This window comes from Zingiber officinale, chromosome 5B (assembly GCF_018446385.1).
Source record: "Zingiber officinale cultivar Zhangliang chromosome 5B, Zo_v1.1, whole genome shotgun sequence".
Lineage (NCBI taxonomy): Eukaryota > Viridiplantae > Streptophyta > Magnoliopsida > Zingiberales > Zingiberaceae > Zingiber > Zingiber officinale.
Genome location: NC_055995.1, coordinates 119,467,183 through 119,484,353, shown reverse-complemented (window position 1 = coordinate 119,484,353; position 17,171 = coordinate 119,467,183). Strand labels below are relative to the sequence as shown.

The window sequence follows — 17,171 nt, the reverse complement described above, 5'->3', positions numbered from 1 at the left end:
GTTTTGGATGAGACGCTATTCACTCCCCCTCTAGCAAACATCAAGGTCTCAACAATAAAAAAATAATATAAAGTATAAACTCATTCATATCAAGCTCATGGGGATTAGGGTTTAGCTGATTCCTTTAATAACATTTTAATACCTTCGAAAAAGTTAAAATATGCAATGAACAACACCGTTGGACTCCTTGTCTCCTTAGAAATCCATACTTACTGAAATGGTTGCAATTGGAGGTCTCTAAGTTGATCAATGAGTTTTTGTCAAAATCCACTGATTTATCGAGAGACTTTCAATTATAGCCATTTCAGGTAGTGTGGATTTTTAAGGTTGCAAAACGTCCAATGGTACCATCCATTGCATATTTTGACTTCTTGGAAGTGTTAAAATGTTATCAAAAAAATAAGATAAAGTATAAACCCATTTATATCAGGCTCATGGGTGTTAAGGTTTAGTTGATTTTTTCAATAACATTTTATAAAATATGTAATGGACAACACCGTTGGACTCCTTGTATCCTCAAAATTCACAAGATCTAAAATGGGTCAAATTGGATCTGTTTAGTTCCATAAGTAGGTTTAATTTAGTCAAAATACACTGATCGATCTAGAGACCTTAGATTGAAATTATTTTAGGTCATATAAATTTCCAATAACACACTGATCTCCCTCTTCCCCTTCCTAGATCTATGAAAGATGACGTCTTTTTCGTGGACGGAGGAGGATGTGCTACGGTGCTGTGGTAGCAAGCCTTTCGCCAAGGAGCTCGCCTCCGCCTCGCGAGGAAGCCTCGAAAGGTAGTATTGAGCCTTGATCTACTGAGGAAGCCTCGAAAGGTTAACACGGTCAGAGGGGGAGAGGATTCTTCCCCTAACTTTTCTTCCGCCCTGGTGAGTGGGTCGGGCGGGGAAGGGGAAAACTTGATTGGTGATGAAGAGGAGCCACTGATTCAGTTGGTGGACTGCCGTATATGCCAAGAGGAGGATCACGTGGAGAACTTGGAGGTCCCTTGCCCTTGCAATGGCAGTCTGAAGGTCTCTTTCTCTTTCCCCCTTTTTGGTAGCCTGGAGGTCTATTGACATTCTGATAAAGCTTGACCTGGTTTAGTACTTGGCTCTTGGGTCGTTGTGAACTGGTAGCTTTATGTGTTGCCTTTCCAATTATATGCTGTTTTCTGATCATCGAAAAACAAATGATGTGTTGTTGACTTCCAATGTCTGCTAGCTCATGCATCTCTATTGGTCAGATTCCTGATAGAGTTGATAGACATGCATTACTGCATGGATTCCAATGTATAAAGTTATAGATTACCTTCTGATCTACTAAAAAATTTATATGCTTATGAATTGCATGGATCTGTTGCTCAAGATTCCTGATATGCTCTTGTTACCTATGATGAGTTAAACAGTGGGACAAGATCCATGTAGCTGCTTGAATAGTTGGACTCATGGATTTGTTGTTGAACTCTGCAATCTGGATTATTTGCTTTAGTAGAATGGGGCATGATGTCTAGGCTTGATACATTACTTTAGAAGTGATTCAATTCTTGTAGGCTCATATATGTTTTCCAGTATGTATGCACCCTTGTTATTGTATGGATTACAATGCTTCTAAGTGGAGGGCATGTGAACACAATTAAGCAGTAGCAGATTTTAGGCTTAGATTCTCCGATGGTAGATGTAGAATTCTTCTAAGTGAGATGATCAAAACAATAACATAATATAGAATGGCTTTTGCCAGTCTACTTAAGGGACAATGCAGTTTCCTTGCTTCTATTCTATTTTATTTTATTTTATTTTGGGATATTGGAAATGGAGTCTGTATTTATTTTCTAACTTTTGCACCTTGATTTTTCACCTCAGGAGATTCAAGTTTGTACAACTTCAAAGTGAATAGTAAAAATGCTTGTTTCTTTGATATTTTATTATACTAGCTCCAATTTTTTTAACATTTGTTCACTGAAACTTCTGCATCTCCTGAGTTTTAAAATCAGTATCTTGTTATCTGTTTTTTTAAAGCAATTGGTGCAAACAAATTTCCAACGGTCTGATTTGATTAGTTGTCTCTTCAGTCTTAACTTGAACAGACATTAATGAGATAGATAATATGGCATGATGAATTCTTTCTGCAGTTATAGTATTTCTTTACTTTGCTGCTGTTTAGTTGGCCTAGTCAGTTACAATTTTGCAATGTGCTGCAGTATGCTCATAGGGAATGTATCCAACGTTGGTGCAATGAGAAGGGTGATACAACCTGTGAAATCTATCATGAGGTGTGTTACAGTCTTGGTTGTATTGTATGGACATTCTCCGCAAATTTGTGTCATTCATGTGCGCTCTTTATGAAGAATATATAGTTTTTTTTTTTTTTTTTTTGTAAACAAAGATAAACTATTCTTTTTTAAAAAAGGCATTTAATTTTATTTCCTGTTTCCAAGCTTCACAATCTACACACTTCCATGAACAAATATTAATGTCTAAACAAAAAAGGTAGGATGTCTAGGATCCAATTTTATAAGCAACATAAGCTGTGCTGTGCATTGCCACAAGGTGTTGAAGACAAAAAGAGTAAGTCATTTAGAAATCATCGATTGTTGTAACAAGGAATATGCTTACATACCATTTCTTCATGCAATACAAACAGCAAGCTAGTTCCTCTGAGGAAGAAGAATACAATGGATCCTTCCCCGGGACTCTGCATAGCGGGAGCTTCATGTACCGGGCTGTCCTTTTCGTTTGGTTCAAATGGTTGTCTAAATGTCTGGTGAGAAAAGGGTGAAGTGAAAATAGGAAATTCACCTAGATTTAACACAAACTTGTTCTGTTTAGTTGTTTGGATAATTTATTTGTATTATGATTTATTTATTATCAATATTCTAGTGCAATAGGAAACCTACCTTACCACTTGCCTTTTAAAGTTCATTTATAACTTATTTTCTGATTCATTAACTATGCCAAGTATTCAATTAACATTTAGTTCTTTTATGGTATTGTTTATTTAGCAGCACATAACCCTATTATTATTCTTTTTTTTTTGATAATCCTGGGGTCCGAGCTTCACCCGACTAATACTAGAGGGGGACAACCTTCCCTCTGGTTTGGTATCCACACTTCTAATTTTTGTGCGAAGGCTTTTACACTGTTTGTCTTTAGGTCTCCCTAATAGTTGCAACTCAGGGTTTGATATTGTTTCTCCATGTCAAAATGTATTAATTGGCGGCTATATGAAACATGTCTATTTTTCCCTCTAATTATTTCTATTTTAACTAATATCTTACTCATTTTTAAAGTACATGATGATTTGTTGTTGACTTGCATACAAAAGAAAAGAAGTTTATTTACTATGTGTAGTTCTTGTTTGTGTGAACCTTAATCATTTTCTATTTATTTCAGGCTCTTCATAACATTGCTGTTGCAGAATACTTTTGAGATGGTTGCACTGATCCTAGGAATCTCCTTGATGCATTAAACAAGGTTAAAGTAAGTTGACTGAATCACAAGTAATTGGTTTTTTGAATTAATTTATGAAGATAATTTCTCATCTTCATACTGACATTCTTGAGGAAACAAATTATTAAACATTAAAGCTATAATCATATTAAACATATGATATTATATGACATGATTATACTTAACATGTATGATAAGGTTAAACATGATATTTAGAATCATCCATTCTTCTATAGCAGAAAAGTCTGTTGTTCCTTGGGAATCATGTCTTCTCCAAATCATGGTATTTTGAATATTGCTAATATTTTATTATCTATTTCATGTAATTTCACCATTTTCTCTATCTTTTTTTCAAAGTTGGAAAATAATTTAATCCATGTTTTTCCATTTAGTCAATATTCTATAATTTCTTAAACTAGCATTGTTCTTGCAACTGAAAAGATATTTTACATGCACTCTTTGATTAATAACTATATTGGTTATAGGAGCAGAGTGAAGAGCTTGCGCATACTTTTGTGGATCAGATTGACTCTGAGAATAGCTGCCTAGGCTATATGGTTTTAGGGTCTAAAGCTAATAGTGCTTCAATTCATCAATGTGCTGCTATAAATAGCAGTAGGGTTGTTCATGCCCAAGAGTTTGATGTTTCAGTAACAATGCTGAATATTGTATGTAGTTCAACGCATTTTGTCAAAAATTTTCTTTCCATAATTAGTGAATGAGTTAATAAATTGCTCTCTTCTTAGTATTTTTGTTAATTTGGTTCTTCACTGGCAATCATTCTCTACCATATCCATGAGTATGCACAGTCATTATCTGTTCTCAAAAAGCTGTTCCAGAATATCGAGCCAATTGAAGAGCAGCAAATAGCTCTCCGTGTATGCCTTCTTCTACTGGATGTTGCATTAGCTTGTGAAGATATTTTACAAGTCTCAGTAAGTTTCTTTGAAATCAACACCTTTTACTTTTTAATTTTCCTCAATGATGTCTCTTTTATTTTTTTTTTTAAATTCACAAAATGAAAGTGCTGCAATATCTGTTTTTATGTGTTGTTACAGTTTACAAATCTCAAGTACTCCAGAGCTGAAATTGATGAAGTGCGATTCGAGTGGGCTGAATGCATGCTATATTACATTTGAGTAAGGAAAGATATTTGATTTTTGAAAACTTTGGATGATGCATATATTTGCATGGAATGTAAATTACGGATGCTACCTTGATGTGTACAATATCTATTACCTTTTGATGTTGTAAAAAGAATATTTGTATATTTTATGGATACTGATTTGATGTGTACAATATTTATTACCTTTTGATGTTGTAAGAAGAATATTTGTGTAATTTGTGGATACGGACTTGATGTATATAATATCTATTATCTTTTTATGTTGTAAGAATAATATTTATGTGTTGGTTACATGGATATTGACTTGGTGTGTTTAGATACACTGATGTATAATAATATTAATTAAATTTTATACTATTAAAATGTTGTATAATATCGGTTTTTCACTATTTCGGAAATTGAATCGGTGTCGTTAAACAATACTGGTATTACATCGATTTTCCATCGTTGCTGAAACGATGTCGTTAAGTGATACTACACCGGTTCATAACTTATTCAAAAATCGGTGTCGTTAAGTGATACTACATCGGTTATAACCCGATGTCTAAAATGACAGACCTTTTACATCGCCTTCATAGACATTGGTCGATTTTGTAATAGATAGCGGTGGAAAACCGATGTCTATGAGGGTTTTTCTTGTAGTGAGCTGCAAGAAGTCCAATGATGTCATCCATTATATATTTCAACTTCTTTGAAGGTGTTAAAATGTTATCGGAAAAATCCACTAAACTATATCCTGTGGACCTATGTGGGCCTGATATGAATGTTTTTATGATTTAATTAATTTTTCTGATAAAATTTTAATACCAAGAAGCTAAAATATGCAATGAATACCATCGTTGTACTGCTTGCATCCTCAGAAATCCACAAGACCTAAAAATATGGTTGCAATTTGAGGTCTTTAAGTCGATCAATAGGTTTTGACCAAATTAAATCCATTAATCGACTTAAAAACCTTAGATTGTAACCATTCAGGTTTTGTGAAATTTCTTAGGTTGTAAGGAGTCTAACGGTGTCATCTATTGCATATTTTGGCTTCTCCGAATGTGTTAAATATTTATTAAAAGAATCAGCTAAACCCTAACCCCCGCAAGCCTGATATGAAACATATCAGATCTACGTTGGGTCTGATATGGACATGGTGTGATTTTAGGCCCAACATGGGCCTGATATGAATTAGTTTATGGCTTAGATGATTCTTTTGATAAAATTTTAAAACATTTGAAGAAGTCGAAATATGCAATGATAGCACCGTTGAACTCTTTGCAGTATAAAAAATTCATAGGACTTGAAATGATTGTAATCTAAGGTCTCTAGCTCGATCAGTGAATTTCGATCAAAATCTACTAATCAACATAGACAGTTCCGATTGGATTCATTTCAAGTCTTGTAAATTTCTGAGGCTATAAAGAGTCCACCACTGTCCTTCATTGCTTATTTCGATATCTCTAGAGATTTTAAAATATTTTTAAAATATTAAGCCTAATATGAAATTATATAATACCCATGTTATGATGCATGAGAGAAGAGAAAAGAAATGATTAACCAGGCTGGGTAACGTCGAATCTGGGGTAACCAGTCCGGCTCCACGAAAGTTTCCCACCGGTCACCAGGGTAAATCGGGAAGTGCTCGCAGCGGGTAGCCCAAGAGCCCAGCATCCTTTAGTTACGTGCCTCATTTGGAAGAAAAATTTCTACAAATTCGTCATAACTAGGGTTCGAACTACGAGTGCTTTGGTGATAACTTAGATACCCTACCATTATATCATAACTCCGGGGACATAAGAGAAGAGACAAGAGGATAGAGAAGGAGAAGAAAGATAAAAAGAAAAAATAAATAATGGAGATATAGAATGAAAAGAATAGTAAATTAAATATGTCTTTTTGATAAATACCAAAATATCGTATCCTTTTCGGTCAATTTATAAACCTGAGTGAGCCCTTTGTTAAATTGCCGAAATTATTGTAATCTGTTCTATATTAATTCAAGTAAATAAAACAGATTAATAAACCTAATCTTTTGTTCAAACCGCCGAAATCTGGTCTAATATTTCTCAACGACCCGATATTAACTTAACTACTTTTTTATTCTTTCTTTTTCTTTTGTTTTTGGATAAAATTAAACCCGTCCCGTGCACTGTTCTATATTCGTCACTTGAGAATTAACGTTCGAATTGAGAGATTCTTTACATTAATCATCGTACGTCTCAAGCGAATACAAATAATTAGATTCTCGATGGAGGGAGGGGAAGGAGAACGTGTCGTCGCAGTACCGCAGTTGTCGCCGGCGGAAGGAGGAGGAGGATGGGCGCCGTCGCGAATTAGGAAGAGAAAGACGTGGACGGCGGAAGAGGACGCAGTGCTGGCGGAGCACGTTCGGGTTCACGGCACGGGGAATTGGGATACGGTGCCAAAGAGCACCGGGCTGGCGCGCACCGGCCAATGCTGCCGCTCTCGGTGGCTCAACACCCTCCGCCCCGGCCTCAAGAAGGACGGTGCTTCCTTCTCCAGCGACGAGGAGCTCCAACTCTGCCGCCTCCATGCCGCGCTCGGTAACAAGTGGTCTCGCATCGCTGCCCAAGTACGTAGCTCCTCACCAATTCCTCTGATCCCTCTGTTTTTTTTTCTCTCTCTCTCTCTTTTAATTAATTATTTCTCTGGTAATCGATATGGCGCAGATGGCCGGGAGATCGGAGAACGAATGCATGAACTACTGGAAAACCTACGTCAAGCGATGCCAGCATGCTGGTGTCAACGTCTACCCTCCCGAAGTGCAAGACGCCGGCGGAGAATCTGACATCCACCAGCCCCAACACAAAAGGCAAAAGGTCCAGATTTCTCCATTACCGCCGCCGCCGCCGCCGCCTTCTATGCTTCCTCTGGAATATCTTAATTACCCCGTCGTCGCCGGTTATCCTGGGCCGGTGACGGTCCTTTCTCCTCATCTCCCAGTCACGGAAGAGATGCAGTTGCACAACGGCCAATTCTTGGCGTCGCTCTCGTCCGACCCGAGCATTGACCGGAGGAGCCTGCAGCCACAGCCGTTTGAACCCGCGGAGGGATTTGACTTCGAGAACTTTCGGGATTTGCCTTCGAGGACTTCTATCAATGTCTACCCTCCGGAGGAGCAAGAAGCCGCCGGTGAACCTGAACTCAACCAGCAACAACAAGACAAAAGGCACAAGGGCCAGAATTTTCCATTACCGCCGCCGCTGCCTTCTATGCTTCCTCTTGTCTCTCAGATGCCGCAACCACTAGTAGCCGTTTATCCTGCGCCGGTGACGTCCCCTCCTACTCTGCTCCCTGTCACGGCAGAGGTGCCCTTGCACAACGACCAGTCATCGGCGTCGCTCCTGCCACTGCCATCGGACCCGAGCGCTGACCAAATGAGCCTGCAGCTGCAGACGCAGACGCCTCCGTTTTCGGGATTTAGCTTCGAGGACATATTGGATGCGTACCGAAGGGTGGAGGGCATCTGATCGGCCTTCTCCGGCTAGTCTGATTGGAACAGGACTGCTGCCGGCGTCCTACGGTAGAAAACTTCAGTTTCAGCAATGGCTTTCGACGATCGATTTGTACAGTTTGAGCCCTGATCAAAAGTTTAAGAAAGAGATGACTTCTCTTTAAAGGGAGAAAGGAATAAAGTTTCTATAACAAATACTTTATTCATTCTTTGCAATGGCCCTCTATGAGAGAATATACTGTTAAAATGCTCTGTGTAGCCATGAAAACTTGCACTAGCTTAGTAGCTTGTACCGTGTTAACGTTGCATTTATAAAGGAAGACATGTCTCTTTATTCCAAGTTATTCTCCAATAGTTACTTCGGAAATACCATGTCTTCTCAATTGATTCGAATTTAAAATTTTTATGTATGTTTCAGATCAATATCCTAAATTTGCGTCAGATTTGTGTTTTGTTATGGTTTAGGGTTTTTGACACTGTTGGATTTGATTCACAGACAAAGGAATTAAGCTTTTCCTGACTGCATTTAGTCACACTTCCTAGTGAGAAAATTGATTGTCTGCCTGTTATTTTCTATGTGGGAAGAAAAGGAAAAAGATTAATGTATCAAATGGATACTCATCAAATTTAGCTAACTGTTAAATCTGAAAGATAGAAAGTTATCTGCCATGAAGAGTCATGAAAATCATACCTTCTTGCAAAATATTCTTCAAGCATGGAATATATCACATCTAACAGCTTGCCCACATCAACTGCTCCTCGAGAGAAGCCAAACAAATTAAAGTGAAATAGATCATAAATCTAAACATGTACACTAACTCTGCAGTTTATTACCATCAGTAATCAACCTAGTAAAAATAGTATCGAATTAGCCTGATGGAAAATCATTAGCTTAGCCACGACAAATTAACTTTTCTTTTAATGGCCAAACTGAATGGAAGAACAAAATACTGTAAGCTAAAACAGCAAGTTTCTTTTGGTCCTTCCTTTTACTACCATGCGCGGGAACCTGAATAAATGTATGCATGCTGATGAAGAAAAAGTGCAGTTCAGCATCAAAAATCTGAAAGTAAGGTTGCAGGCCAAGAATTTATCTTAGAAGAAAAAGAAAAAAGAAAAATACCTTGAAAGGAGTGATGGAAGTAAAGGAGAGATATTGACGCGGCTCAATCCAAATAACATGGCTATTCCAGCATGCAACCATGGTTTCAGATTGAGACACGCCAATACCTCTTATTATAATATATCACAAGCACTCACACTGCTATCGAATGTCTCAACCTCTTATCTTAGTTTCCTTCCTTCTGCAACCCCAATTAAGTTGGATTCCAGAGCTTAAGCAAGCTGTTCCCATGGAAGGAAGGAAGGAAGGAAGGAAGGAAGGAAAGAGAGAGTTTAGGGAAGAGGCAATGGAGCAAGAAAGAAGAGGCTATATATATAATGGAAAGAGCAGCTCTGTCAACAAAATAAAAGTTAAATGAATCTTAATTCTTCTCCAGCTTTTATGAGGAGCATCTTCTTCTCTTCAGTTAAAATTTCTTGTCACAGCCTCAGGATGCTGGGTAAAGTGAAACAAGGAAGGATTGATGGGCCCATTGGAACATGCATGATTACTAGCAAAACCAGATTTATTATTCATGTCTTTAAGGTTTTGTTTGATCCGAACTGTGCTTAGCTCGTGAAGTAAATACTTTGTTCTGTACAAGTAATGATACAACTCTAACACGCTGAGCCATGTTCAGTTTTAACCTTGCACGCCTAACTTGTTCCCTATAATGCTTTGACCACATGCTGTAACTTTTGAGTGAAAGGAGGTGCTTAACTTTCTCCTTTTTTTATCTTTGTAAACTCGAGTTTCTCCGAAATTCAAAAACAAAAATTCGAGGGAAAGGACACACGTATTCAAAGCTCTGGAGATCCGAATTTAATGACTGTTTTTAATGAAGTGACCAAAGCTTTTGCTCTCGGTGGAATCTGGAATGCATAAAACTCTGTAACTTTTAGACTTTAAAGTGCTTGATTGTTTTCTTCTTTGTTCGATGACAGTGAGTTTTTTTTTTTTTTTTTGGTTGGAAAAGGAAAAGAAATAAGGAGAAAAAAATAAAGGTACATCGAGCTGCAGTAACAAATGGCTAGGAAGGCGAGGCTGAATGAATTGATTATGGATGGAGTCAGAGAGGGACTTAGTAGATGTGGTGGTTGGGTTGCATTAACTTGCAAGGGAGAAAGGGACCATCACCTCACAGTCACAGGGACAGAGCTACATCCTCAATATACTGAACATATGCCTCCATATTTAATAGCATTCAGTTCTCACCACCAGCTTCTGCTCCAAATTTATTAACTTCTTCTGTTCGAGGTATGGGCTAGCTCTCGACTCATATTCTTTTAGGTTAATTCAACAACAAGTTGAAAACAAAAATTACAACTTGGTGCAGCAGATTTAGTCTGTTTGATGTAGTGTGTGTCAATAGGAGCTCGAGGGAGTTTGGTAGATGACTCCTCTGTGCCAATGGAATGAATGCAAACTCAACCATCAAGAAAGTGACAGTCCACAAATTAAATTTCTCTTCTCTGGCTTAAACTGCAGGGCATGCAGTAGCTAACATGGTGGCCAGTTAATGTGCAGGAGCAAAATAATTCTACCAGTTGGATGCTGCAATTCCACTGCGGCAAACATTACAAGAATTTTCAGGGAAGAACAAGTCACTGAAGTGCGATAGAACGGTGAGTGGAGTGATTGCTTACTGGTGAATGAGGGGAGGAGCATTGAATGGGATCGCGCGAGGTGTTATCTCCTCCAGCACTGAGGCAGCTCTTCTTGTGGATCGATTAATTAAAGCCATAGACACTGTTGATGAAGGAGCCTTTTCGAGTGGTCCTTTGAGTTTTTTCCCCCACTCAGTAATGATTTTGTTTTTGTTTTTAAATTCCCCTACATGATTATGAATTGCAAATCTTCATTTAATTCTCCGTTTATATGTGACACTTTAATTTACTTCAGTTTTGATCAACAAATTAAGATGAAATCTTAGGAATGCCACTGAATATTACCACAACAAAATCAAGATTATCGCTCAATTTTTGTTTATTCACCCAAATATGAGTAGATTTATTACTTCTCCAACTCTTCGTGACATCAGAAATTCAAAAGACTAATTGTAATCTGCAATAACTGGGATAAAGAAATGATGGTTCTTCTCTTTGATACGAGCAACTTCAGTATAATGCACAAGTTTTTGTTAAGCACAAACAAACAATATCAGAGTTCATTGGACATTTCAACCAATGGTTACAGAATTCAACATCCTAAGAACTAGCCATCATCCAAAAAACTATAAGTGAAGTTACTGAAAAATTTTAAATTAAAATTTGTTCTATAAATCAAACATGATTACATGAAAAAAATAAAATTTTCTTTACTTTTCTCATTCGAGGAAAAGGATGAGAGCTTCAACCGAGGGGATGCTTGAGCATGAAGGAAGTCTTCTCTATCAAGTCTTTCTGCAGCAAAATTTAGGCATATGTTGCTGAATATGTAAATCTACAAAATGTAAATCTACAGTTAGAAAGAGCGAATTGAAAGGATGAACTTGTTGTGAATCGTTGTATATTGAGGGATCATTGAGGTGGGAATGGATACCTTTGGAAGTACTAAATGGGACAGAAGGATGCACAGCACGGCCTTAACTAGGCCCGGATGAATTTATGGGTTATTCTCTTGCCCATGATAGTCTGGTGGGACTGTGATAACAACTATTCCTAATTTCCTACCTTAGCATTTTCTGAAAACATAATTTTTTAATCTTATTGTTTCTAAACTGATAGACTTTGACAAATCTACTAGTGAGAAGAAAAGGTCAAAAGATCTATCATCATCGGAATTGAATATGTTTGTTGATCTTTGAGGACTAATCTCTATCTGACTTGAAGTTTCAACCTCCAAATTCCACTCGAGGCATAACTCAACAACAATTTTCTATTATAAAGTTCCAAAACCCACAGTTGAATTTTGTTTAAGCATGGCAGACTCTAATCGCCTTGACTCGGTTATCATATACAGATTCAAGAATCGAGTGACCCTCCTTCCTGGGGTTGTATTATTCTTGAAAATTGAATGTTGAACATTAAAGATTGAAGTATTGCCATACGAAAAGTTCCTGATTACTTTTGACGCAGAGGGAACTACGAGCACCATGTGGCATGAACAGGGCTCGGTCAACATGAATCAGATCACTTTGGCGATGGAAGTCTGCGTGCATTCATTAATTCAGATACCAAGTCCAACTGCAAGTGGGTCAGGACATGTCTTGCTCTTCAAGTTGGGATAATAACAGAAACCCTCAACATGCTTTGAAAAGTAAACGCTCGTTCATTTCATGCAAGTTGAAGTCAACTGCGTGGTCAAACTATAGCAGTTTATGATTCGTGCAGGAACAAGAGGGAGACAGAATTTGTGATTGACGTCGATAAAAATTCCTGATTCGTAGTTTGAGTTGAGCATCAACTATGTCACTCAAATCTTACTTAGCTTGTGTCCACCATGGTCGACTAGTTTGGACAAAGCCAACTCAACTTGGTCGAGCCTCACTCATTGACTCGTGTCCACTCTGATCAAACCGTGCGATTGGATTTCTCGATATATATATTTGTTGCTATTAGTGGAATAGAAAAAACAATTAATTAATTCCAAAGAAAGGGAAATAGGAAGGTCATAATCATCCTAATCAGAACAAAGCTGAAGGGGGATGCATTTGGCCTCGTGGTCCAAATCACGAGCACCCCACTCAATCCAACTTGTCTCTCGTCCCATCTCAGTCACTCCGAAGGTTGCTAATATCGATCGACTCAAGTGATTTGGATCAGGTCAGTGAGTTAGATCCATCATCAGGACTTTAAGAGGATCCCAAAATAATTTTTTTAAAAGAATTAATTAAATTAAGATGTGTATGAATCAAAGTGAGGTGGAAGCAGCAGCTGCCTTGAATCTTCCTCTGAGTGTTCCCTATATAAACTCTTGGCGCGGCGCAATTTGTACAGAAGTCAACCGCACCTCTCTCGTTCTCTTTCTCTTCTTCGATTCTAAAAGTCAGTCATGGATGGGAGCTGCGTGGAAGAGGCATCCAGCGACTCTCTGCGATACGATATCGTCGACGACGGCGCTCTTCGCAGAATGGGCAGTGGCCTCGGCGTGGTGTTCGACCCTGTTCCGAAAGGAGGAGGAGGAGGAGGCGGCGGGGGGATGGAGGTGGAGTCGAGGAAGCTGCCGTCGTCCGGGTACAAAGGCGTGGTCCCGCAGCCCAACGGCCGATGGGGCGCGCAGATCTACGAGAGGCACCAGCGCGTGTGGCTCGGCACGTTCGCCGAGGAGACAGAGGCTGCGCGCGCGTACGATGCCGCCGCGCAGCGCTTCCGCGGCCGCGACGCCGCCACCAACTTCCGGCCGCTGGCGGAGTCCGACGAGGAGGAGGCGGCGGCGGAGCTGTCCTTCCTCGACGCGCACTCCAAGGCCGAGATCGTGGACATGTTGCGCAAGCACACCTACCGCGACGAGCTGGAGCACTGCAAGCGGGGCGGCGTGCTCGGGAAGAGGAAGAACCCCGCCGGCGGCTACCGGAAGCCATCGCCTTCGCCCAGGGAGATGCTGTTCGAGAAGGCCGTGACGCCGAGCGACGTAGGGAAGCTGAATCGGCTGGTGATTCCCAAGCAGCACGCGGTGAAGCACTTCCCGCTAAGTCTCCCTGCCGGCGGCGGCACCGGCAAGTGCGTGTTGCTCCACCTGGAGGAGGACGGCGACGGGAAGAAGTGGCGCTTCAAGTACTCTTACTGGAACAGCAGCCAGAGCTACGTGCTGACCAAGGGGTGGAGCCGGTTCGTCAAGGAGAAGCAGCTCAAGGCAGGGGACACCGTCAGCTTCTGGCGGTCCATCGGGCCGGAGAAGCAGCTCTACATCGAGTGGAGGAGCAGCGCCGCCGAGAGATCCCGTCAATCCGCACCTCCGGCGGCGAGGTTGTTCGGTGTCAACATAACGGAACCGCCGGCGGTCGGCTGCCAGTTGTTGAAGAAGCAATTCATAGAGGTTTTGTAGTGTGTTTGGATGATCCATCATCACCTTCAACTTCTCAAATTGACAATTTGAGATTTGTACATTGTCAAGAAACACTACCTCAATCGACCCTCCTCATTCTCAAATTAATGGATACAAATAAAAGATTGGAATTAAGATACAAGTTGGATGAGAAGAGAGCAGTAATATATAGTCGAAAGATTAAAGAGTATTTTGTATTTGGAAGAACAATTAATGTGCCGAACCATCGAAATCCTAAATCAAAAGAGGAAGAAAGCATAGAAATCAAGTTAGTCGATCCCAATAATTCTTGTCAAATGAGTAGACCGGAGACCATTCTAGTTAGTCATAATTTAAGCTTGGAATCACATCAAACCTTAACTATATATATATTTTTTGTCTTTATTTTAAACGAAAGGCAATTTAGTTATTAGAGGTATCAAACATGAAACATGTTTAGTTATCAGGAATGGAATTTTTTTTTTCAAAAATATATATCCGTCGAAAATTATTGATGTATTCTTAAACCCTAAGCCGCCATGTTAAATTAATGTGGAAATGGAGGGGGTTGGTAATAAGGGCAATTAAAAACGACAATTTTGTCGATTTTTGGCATCTCCAGAGCAGACTGCTTTCTGCACTTGTATTTGGAATCTGAATCACGCATGCTGTTGACTTTATCTCAGACACACAGAAAACGAATTTAAGGAGGAAAAAAAGAAAGGAAAAGTAGAAACGTGTTCTACTATGCACTCACGAAATGAGTTTTCATCGCTTCAGATTCCAAGGTTGACACAAATACACAGATAATCGACGCTTCCCATTTATATTTGGATAAAAATCAAAGGAGCAGTTAGTCGAATATTATTTATTATTAATTGAGCGTCTCATCGTAACGTGAATGATACTGTGATTTCTAAAGCTGCACCACTATAACTAGGGGTGTCAAAAATGAACCCGACCCGACGACCCAACCCGAGTCGACCCGAAAAAAATCAGGTTCGGGTTGGGCATTTTCGGGTTCGGGTCGGGTTCGGGTTGGAGGGTTGGAGGGTTAAATATTTTCGGGTTGGGTTGACCGGGGTTGACTTAAATATAGGGTTTTGTGGGGTTTTTTGGGGTTAAATCAAATTTTATTTTAAAAATTTAGATGTTTTTATGTATATTAATATCATGTTTGTATGATAATGATGGAGTATTGAGATAAAAGTGAAGAATTATAGGGAAAATATCCCAAAAAAGTCGTTTTGAATCGGATTTTCGGGTTATATGGGTCGGGTTCGGGTTGATCGGGTTGGTCGGGTTCGGGTTCGGGTTTAGGTGTTTTGGGTTGAAGTCGGGTTCGGGTCGGGTTCGGGTTGGGTTAAAAAAAATAAAAAAAAATCCAACCCGACCCAACCCGACCCGACCCACCCGAATTGACACCCCTAACTATAACGAAAACGATTCTGTTACAACTTAGTAATAATAAGAAATAAGCTGTTTATAATATTGCTGAGTAACTTAGAGTGACCAGTCTGACTTAATATTTTTTTTATAAATTATTAGGATAAATTAAAAAATACTCGTAATAAATTATCTATTACTCCAACTATTTTTTTATCACCGTTTATTGAAAAGACATCCTATCACTATAACATTGCTCATGGAAATGCGGTCCTAAGGGTCATCCGAGTTGATAAATGGTGACATGTTTATCATATGAGATCACGAGATCGAATCACAGGATTGTCGGGACGTAAATCCCTGAACTCTGTGCACCTCACCCCACCACCACTTGTCCGCTCGGTTGTCGTGATTTATCTTCCTTGTGATGACTTGGAGTCGGATGCGATGGGGGGACGAGTGATTTTACTTTTTTACCACATTGCTATGGAAATGCATTTATGATTCATACTTGTATAATATTATATTGATGTGTTCGATGTGTCAAGTAAATTTTTTTTTATATTTTGATGATCTGCATTAATAGTTAGTCATTACTGATGATTTATCTTCTCTATATTAACATAGAAACAAACGGATAAAGATACTAGCTAAGAACGAACAAATTACTTTTTTTACCATGTATTAGAAGTAGTATAAATTATAATTGCTACACCATACTACTATTATTACTATTATTATTATTATTAACAAAGGTGAAGGAGTAATGTGTTAGAGTAGCTAGTACTATTAACTTCTACCATAATAGTTAAAATAAAAATATAACTCACGCAAAAATAAAATATCTTTTTAATAATAAATAAAAAAATTGCGTTCCCAATAAAAAAAGAAAATCCTTTTAAGTTGACCATTGACATTGCATGTCCTTATTTGATGGTTTAAATGCTCTAATTATATGTTATTAATATTTATGACCAAGTTGTCGACTAAACAAGACGTAAGACTACTTTTCCACAGATCTCGAGAAGAAATTAGGTAATTATCACGCTAATTAACTTTACGTGCATATAATAGAACTGGTATCTCTAATATATATATATATATATATATATAATTAGGTACGCGCGCGTCATATGATTCTGATGACGTCATTTGAAATCTGTACCAGCCATATGTTATCTCCGTGGATTTTGGCTGAAGAAAAGTCCAATAAGGATTTTTCTCAAATTAAATTAGTGATCGAGGCACAAGGTTAACGAAATGTTTATTGAAATTTTAGAGGCGTTTAAGTGAGCACGAGGATATTTTGAAAGAGGTGTGATATGTTGAAGAAAAAAATTTAAGGAAAAGTTCATTCATAGTCTATCATTTTATTTTTTTGGACCATGTTACTTTATATGTCTATCTTTAAATTGTTTTTTGAGATTTTTTTCTTGAGTAAATCATTTCTCATTTTTAAAATGTGAAAAAAATATTTATGGTTGAAAACAAATTCATACCAAATATGGATCTTTATCATTAGTACCCATAATGACATTGAAGTAGAGAAAGAAAAATAAATGACATCTTTCCTTTCCATAGATGAGACTGTGCAACAAAAAGCTTCCATAATATCTTTTCTTTCCATAAATCATGGAGACTGTGCAACAAAAAGTTTCCATATATCACACATTATCTCATAAAA

At 38.6% G+C, this 17,171-nt stretch overlaps 1 protein-coding gene and 2 long non-coding RNA genes across 3 annotated transcripts; 2 read left to right on the top strand and 1 right to left on the bottom strand.

Annotated features, from left to right (window-relative positions):
* Nucleotides 1-667: 667 nt before the first annotated feature.
* On the top strand, nt 668-4,700 carry LOC121985597. The gene is made up of 5 exons (XR_006113218.1): nt 668-1,030; nt 2,197-2,268; nt 3,389-3,475; nt 3,931-4,380; nt 4,504-4,700. It is a non-coding gene; the product is annotated as an uncharacterized LOC121985597 (long non-coding RNA).
* A 2,552-nt stretch (nt 4,701-7,252) lies between these two features.
* On the bottom strand, nt 7,253-9,503 carry LOC121985596. Its single transcript, XR_006113217.1, has 2 exons — nt 8,726-9,503; nt 7,253-8,160 (listed from the first exon to the last, which is right to left on the bottom strand). It is a non-coding gene; the product is annotated as an uncharacterized LOC121985596 (long non-coding RNA).
* A 3,584-nt stretch (nt 9,504-13,087) lies between these two features.
* On the top strand, nt 13,088-14,226 carry LOC121985595 (AP2/ERF and B3 domain-containing protein Os01g0693400-like). Its single transcript, XM_042539157.1, has one exon. It carries the CDS (start codon nt 13,130-13,132, stop codon nt 14,120-14,122), a length of 993 nt encoding a protein of 330 aa, XP_042395091.1. The 5' UTR covers nt 13,088-13,129; the 3' UTR covers nt 14,123-14,226.
* The last annotated feature ends 2,945 nt before the right edge of the window (nt 14,227-17,171 follow it).